The sequence below is a fragment of the Drosophila rhopaloa genome, unplaced genomic scaffold (assembly GCF_018152115.1).
Source record: "Drosophila rhopaloa isolate 14029-0021.01 unplaced genomic scaffold, ASM1815211v1 contig_38, whole genome shotgun sequence".
Classification (NCBI taxonomy): domain Eukaryota; kingdom Metazoa; phylum Arthropoda; class Insecta; order Diptera; family Drosophilidae; genus Drosophila; species Drosophila rhopaloa.
The window spans coordinates 16,197-23,427 of record NW_025335132.1 but is presented as its reverse complement, the minus strand read 5'-3'; the positions used below and the strand labels follow the sequence as shown (position 1 = coordinate 23,427).

At 35.3% G+C, this 7,231-nt stretch overlaps 1 protein-coding gene across 1 annotated transcript; it reads right to left on the bottom strand.

The window, feature by feature from the left end:
* Window positions 1-2,460: 2,460 nt before the first annotated feature.
* Window positions 2,461-6,709, bottom strand: LOC108048462 (protein gustavus). Its single transcript, XM_044461506.1, has 3 exons — window positions 6,442-6,709; window positions 5,140-6,029; window positions 2,461-2,953 (listed from the first exon to the last, which is right to left on the bottom strand). The coding sequence occupies exons 1-3, from the start codon at window positions 6,459-6,461 to the stop codon at window positions 2,814-2,816; spliced, it is 1,050 nt and encodes a 349-aa protein (XP_044317441.1). The 5' UTR covers window positions 6,462-6,709; the 3' UTR covers window positions 2,461-2,813.
* Window positions 6,710-7,231: the final 522 nt, after the last annotated feature.

Genomic DNA, 7,231 nt, shown 5'->3' with positions numbered 1-7,231 from the left:
AGCTCTAGAAGGTTTGTGATTGTGGATCTACGTTTAATAAATCCGTGTTGACACGGAGAAATGATTGATCTAAAAAGGTGCTGCAAATGAGGAGTTATGATTTTTTGGACAACGACAAGGCTCCGCGCAACTCAAGCCGCGGGAGCGACACCGTTTTTACTGGGACCAACCGCTTCTTTGCCGTTAGCAAGTTTACCACTACCCCGGACCCAGCCCCAACTCGGACGTAAATGGCGCCGCCGTAGGCCTTCTGCGAGGCGTCGCAGAACCCATGATGCCCGATTTTCAAATGTGGGCGGAAAGTGACCCATCGGGGAATGTGGATCTGATCGAGAGCGGAGTATTTTTCCATCGTCCCATCCTAGATTCTGGAGCCAATTATCCTGCATGAACATCTTTGCCGGGCGAGCCAGCCCGGTGGATAGTTTGGCAATTTGTGATAGGACCTGACGCTTCGTGAACGACGATCCCAAGGTCAATTCGGGCGGAATTAAGAACAACTTATTAGACGTCGCCTTCCACCGCACGCCGAGAGGTTTAGCCGTACTCTCTGCGTCGATTTCAAGGAAATCAGGCGAAGGATATGGTCATTCTGTATGTTAACCAAAATCGCCTTAAAATGGTTTTCTGGCCGAGAACTGAACCGCAAATGTTAGCCAAGGAGTTGCCGAGAATGTCGGCCCCTATGAAGTGATCGATTTGGGAGCTCTTAAAGATCTTGGGGTCCGCAAGGGGATGTCAGGAATTCCCTCGAGGGACGGGATACGAATGCAGAATCCAGGCGTGCTGCGGAAGAATGTAAGCTGCAATTTCTAACTGCAGCCCGGGTCTGGAAGGCAATCGAATGGAAAAATGGCAGAGTTTCGTGGACTGAGCGGCAACTGTTTGATTAAGGTTTTTCCGTAAGACAGGCTGCCTCGGAACCAGAGTCGATCAAGGCTCGCGCCTGAGGCTCCTTTGCCTCTTGTAGTAGGCGCGGGTCGAGACCTGGCTGGCGCAGACGGACTTGGAGCGGCCGCGAATTGATTACCGCGGTTCAAGACGGTGTGATGACGGTTGTGGCATGTGAAGCAGCTATGGGCACTAGTGCAATCCCGTGGCAGGTGCCCTCGTCTTTGACTTTCAAAGTGAACGGTCGTGTTTTTTTTCTGCGCTTCGAATTTTGTATTTTGTTTTCGTTTATTCCCATCGGTGGGTTTTATCAAAACAATTTTAATTTTCTTCCGGTTATTTAAACATAAATTTAAACTCCGTTCGCTTCGCGAGTCCACTTTTGTATTAATACTAATAAATTGTTTTAGTTTTCGTAATTCTTATCTGTGTTTTCTTTTCTTATATCCCCGCCGTTTCTCTTTTGTGCATGCACTTTATTTTATTTACGCTCCCGCTCTCTTGCTCTCTTTGTCTTGGATGTTCTAAGCGTGCAGTTTCTGCGCTCTTGCGGTACTTATAACTGCTCGCTTATAAATTTCAATTCGCTTTCTTGTTACAGTGGTCCCAATAAATAAAATGAATAATAAAAATTTAGTCTGCTTCTGCAAAAAATGCAGCCTCGTAATCAGGGCTGACCAGTCTAATATGACTTGCTGGCTGTGTGAAAATATGGTGCACACCAAGTGCGCCGGTTTTACTGGCCGGACAAGTGATGACCTTTCAAAGGGCCCAATTTGCAGTTTTGTTGTGACGCTTGTGTCGAGGTTGCGAACGAGATGAAATCGTTCATGCGCCGTAGATCGCTGATGAGTCTGAGGTGCCGTGCAGACGAAACTAGCTAGTCCTATCATAGTCGGGTTCACTCCCCAGGGAGTGTAAGTGTGATGAAAGTTAAGTGGAATAAATCGTTGTGTTATAGAAGAAATTAAAATATAACCAACGTATGACCTCGAGTAATTCAATAACACTACAACTAAAAAAGTTAAAAATATAACAAGAAAGGAAGCAAGTTCGGCAAGCCGAAGTTTATATACCCTTGCAGTTATTATATTACGATTTCTATGCCTATACTACTATAAACAATGAAGCTATGTAGATTTTGCGCTAAATTTTGCTATAGTTTCTATTTCAATTATATGATATTGTTGACAAAACTAAAAACGTAATTCTGATAAAGTAAGTAGTTACTATATCTCAACGGAATACTTTTTTAAATAGAGAAACAGCAAAATATAATTTTTTTTTATGTTTTGATTTTCTTAGCTTTATGATATATATGTCTGATTTTAATTTAATAAAAACCGTAATTCCATAGTATTTAAATATTTTTAAAACCCAAAGACCAAATAAAATAAACAAAATTATACTTCTTTTTCCTATTTTTCCTTTGAGAGCCGTCGGCCGATCCGGCTCGATCCGACTTATATACTACCTGCAATAGAAAAACAACTTTTGGAAAGTTTCAAGCAGAAATGTCACCTTCACTGAATTTCCCAAGCAAAACTTGCTGCTACGATCAATTAAATGTAGGTTTAAGGTTTGACTTTATTTGTTACAAATATATTGGTTTTTTTATTATTAAGAAGTGAGCATAAGTTATAAAATAATGTTACATGAAGAAACTCGATTCTCCAATTTATTGCAAAATGAGATGTCATAATGTATACATACTATTATTTTCATTCTCTTAATTAATATACAATAAACCTTTAAAGCTAAATTAAAGTATTATTAAGATTGTATACCTATGCTTTTCCGGTTAGAGGACAGACAAACTAACATTGATCTAAGACTATTATAAGCTAACACAATTAGATTTTACTGCTTTCATCACATGCAGCAAAAATCGAAATTGGTATTTTTTTTACTTAATAAAAATATTATCTACGGTTTTTATACAATAAATATGTTTTCATCGATAGAGGAAGTTGAAGTTGTTGTATGCGCTCCTCCAAGTTCGCCCGACCAATTTTCTGTCGGATAGTTCTTCGGCAAAGATCCATTAGGGGCAAGGGTTCGGCTTAAAAGATACAATTAAAGTATATATGAATATATATTTTATTTTAAATTTCAGAATATGGAAGTTAATTTATCATGATTCATAATAAGTTAATAAGTCTAGAAAGACGTCGATAGCTCGATGACTATAAGAGCTCACAGATGGTAATGATTAAAATTGGTTAGCTGTTTAACGGTTCTTTTACTCGAGGCACTCGATTATAGCCCTTATTTTAATATACAATTAAACTGGAATGCACCGAAATCCCTACTCTTAATATTCTTCCTACGCCAACGCCGAAGTTTATATACCCTTGCACTTATTACAAATCGACTAAATTTCTATTCTACTAATTCGATTTTGCGCTGCATTTTGCCATCGTTTCTACGGCAACTGTATAATATTGTTGTCAGATTTTGACAAAACTAAAAGCGTAATTCTGATTTAGTAAACCGTAGTTCCATAGTATTTAAATATTACCAAATCCCAAAAATTATTACCAAAAAAAGTTAACAAGAAAAGAGTTTTTATACCCTTGCAGTTATTACAAATCTGTACTGTATCTGTTGTATCTGTTACTGTATTCTGTTGTTACAAAAGTTAAATATTCTATATTTTGATTTCGATAAAAAAAATATTGTAAAACATCGTACGCATCGTACAACAAAGTTATACAGACTTTTAATACCCTTGCAACTCAGTGAAGGCGACATTTGCGACCCTATAAAGTATATATATTCTGTATCAGCATCACCAGGAGAGTCGATCTAGCCATGGTTTTGATTTCGATAAAAAAAATATTGTAAAACAAAGTTATACAGACTTTTTATACCCTTGCAACTCAGTGAAGGAGACATTTCCGACCCTATAAAGTTTATATATTCTTGATCAGTATCACCAGGAGAGTCGATCTAGCCATGCCCGTCTGTCCGTCCGTCCGTTTCTACGCAAACTAGTCTCTCAGTTTTAAAGCTATCTGCTCGAAACTTTCCCAAAAATTGTCTTTCCATAGCAGGTATATATGTCGGAACGAGCCAGATCGGGCGACTATATCATGTAGCTCACATAGGAACAATCGGAATAAAATTCAAAAAAATAATAACTTTGTTGTTTTTAATTGTATACTTTTTTGGAATTACGCTTTTAAGTTTTGGCAAAATCGGACAACAATATAATATAGCTGACATAGAAACGATGGCAAAATGCAGCGAAAAACCCGACGTAGCTTTATTGTTTTTAGTAATATAAGCGTAGAAATTGAAATGTTGTCGTTTTGTAAGAACTGAGGGGGAATATATAGGGTATATCCCTTTCTTTTTTAAAATAGATTTTTTTTTCCTTATATCTGAAAAGAAAATAAATCGACTAATAAAAGTTTTTATTATTGCGAAAAAGGATACTCCATCAATTCGGACAGAAGACCGTACGTTATTCAAAACAACCTTATCATGCTGTTTACATGCATGAATGAATTATTTACTTATTGATAAGTTAAGGTAAAGATTTTTGTAATAATTTTTCAATGAATGTTTAGATTTAACATTTTGGCTAATTTTAACACAAGCTTAGTAATGGTGGTAGCCTTTTCCCAATCAAATTTGAAAATGTTATTGATTTTGAAAAAAACCGAAAGTCACTTTATTGGTCAAAAATGGTAGTCGACTGTCATAGCCCAAAACTTCCCAGAGCTTAGCTTGAAACTATGCTGCTATAATTTAAGTCACAAAAAAACATTACATAAAATAAAATACAAAGAATTAATAAGTAAGTTGACTGTAACCCACAGACCACTTCCCCCACCAAATGTATTTATTTTTAAGGTGTTTTCCCATATAGTAAGGCAAAAACTAAAACATTAACATTCAGACACAATGTAAATAATAACAAGAAGGATAAAAAGGAAGTTTTTATACCCTTGCAATTATTACAAAACGACTTGATTTCGATTTCTATGCCTATATTACTAAAAACAATGAAGCAATGTCGATTTTGGGCTGCAATTGGCCATTGTTTAATACATTCATACTGTTGTCCGATTTTGCCAAAACTAAACGAGTAATTCCAAAATAGTAAATAATTACTGTCTCAAAAAATTTTGGAAAGTGGAGCTTAAAATTAATATTATTATATTTTATAGAAAACTTAATATACACATCAAATATTTACTGAAATAAGTAGCACTAGTATAATTATTTAAATATACTTACGATCTAATCCACCTATATACCGCATGGTTATTTCACAATGACCCCAAACCGCAGAAACAACAGGATATAATTTTTTTCCTCTCAGTCCTCTGAAGGCAATACCAAGATACTGCTGATCAACAATGAAGCTTAGTGTTCCTTCGTCCATATCTAATGCTACTAAGAACTTGTCTGGAACTAAAAAAGCTTCGTCGTTTTTTAAAATGGCTGGATATGTGACACCAGCACAGTTTTTTGAGTCATGGTACAATTTATTTCTTCCCAAGTCCCAGCCCCAACTTTGTTCAGTTGATCCGACTAAACTTTGATACCCAACTGAATGTAATGGCGATTCTGCAGTGGATACGCCGACAACAGCGTGCGTTCCTCTTTGCCTTGTTGGCCAATAAATTTCCCAAATATGCAATCCCTTTGTGAGCCCAACTTTTCCGCGAATACAATCAGTACTTTGAGCGACTGGGTGTCTATGAAATGTCAACTTGTCGTCTTCTTTCACAAAAATGTTTAACGACCTATCTTCGGAATTCCATGAATGTTTTAGTTGTAGATCTCGAGACGCAGGCGGCATATCAAGTAAAATATCGATGCGGGCTGGTTTAACAAAATCAGCTTGTAATTCTCTTGGTATTATTGGTTTAAAGGTAGACTGTGAATCATTACGACTAACTGTTTTGACTCCACCACTAATTTTTTGACCCATGTTCATGCCACGGCAGCTTCTAGATCTTCTTTGGTCGATTGCAACTTTGTAAGATAATCGAAGCCGTTCGAACTCCCTGGGTTCCAATCTCGACAACACAACTCTTGGTGATAGTGTAGATATAGATGAAACACTTTGAGGACGTCGCCTTTCACTGGACCTAATAGAAGGTGTCCGACCACCCTTATACCTGAAAAAAACAACATTATAAGATTTTTTTTACTAAGCGTAGTTCATATTTTGAAGTATACATATATAGGTATAGAAACAATACGTACATATTAATATACATACATTTATACAATGTACACACATATGTGAATTGGCAGTTGTGCACACATAACCATGTACATGTGTGTGTAAGCATTTATCTCAAAGGGTATAAACAACTACATACATACATGGTATTCTCATTATGCATTAGTGTAAATATTTATGAAAAAGCATTCAACATGAAGACAATTTTTTGATTATATTGAATCATTATGATACAACTTTTAACTTCACCTTGAAATTTAACAACATTCTCTTCATTTACTTATGTACTACGCAAATATTGCGAAATTTTTAAATTAAGCTTGCATTTTTTTTAGATCATTTACCTTTTTTTGCCAAATTCCATTTATAAAGCAGAAAATTAAAAATTGGACAAAATGGCGTCACCGACGTATAGTTAAATACTTCTCTTTGTTAGTTGCAAAAAATTCCTGTTCATTATTCACATAACAACAAGTTACCACACAAATGTACTTTAAATAAATTTAATTAATTTAAATTTTAATTAATGTGAATAAGGAAAATTATTTTTACAAAAAAAAAACGGCGTCTCCCGATCACAAAATGCGCTTACAAACACTGACAACAAAATTACACAGGTAGCAAACAGGGTGTTTATTGTAATCGAATAAAAGAACACTTAGGGCCAGGTACACGTAACAATTTTGAATTGATAATGTTTTATAAAATACACTGTTTTTTGTATTCAATTTCATGTGTTTTTCACAGTGATTAAATATTTTAAATATATTTGTAGGTAATAAAAATTGGGTATGGAATTGAATTACCTTAGTTTTTAAAACTGAAATTGGACCGAGCACCTATTTTTTCTAAAATAAAAAGGCTGCTCTCCAAAAATAAAATTTGCCACCGCAACCTTTTCTGATTCAAATACATTTTTGCTTGTTGAAAATCTCTTTTTTCCCCCTAAAATATTAATTATTTGACATGCCTTTTTATTGTATTTTTTTATATATAAAAATTATTTTTATTTTATTATTTTTTGTTTGTATGATTAAAAATAATTATTAGTAATCAAAAAATGTAGTAAAAACATAAAATGCAGAATTGTGTAAGTTGATTGTAACCGCCCACAGACCACTTCTCCCAACAAAT

What these genes read in the sequence shown, in the direction of transcription:
- LOC108048462 (XM_044461506.1), bottom strand. Translation starts at nt 6,461, where the DNA reads ATGGAATTTGGCAAAAAAAG. An exon ending in ATGGAATTTGGCAAAAAAAG is followed by an intron (nt 6,030 to 6,441) that starts GTAAATGATCTA and finishes TGTTTTTTTCAG; the next exon opens with GTATAAGGGTGGTCGGACAC. An exon ending in GTATATAGGTGGATTAGATC is followed by an intron (nt 2,954 to 5,139) that starts GTAAGTATATTT and finishes GTATCTTTTAAG; the next exon opens with CCGAACCCTTGCCCCTAATG.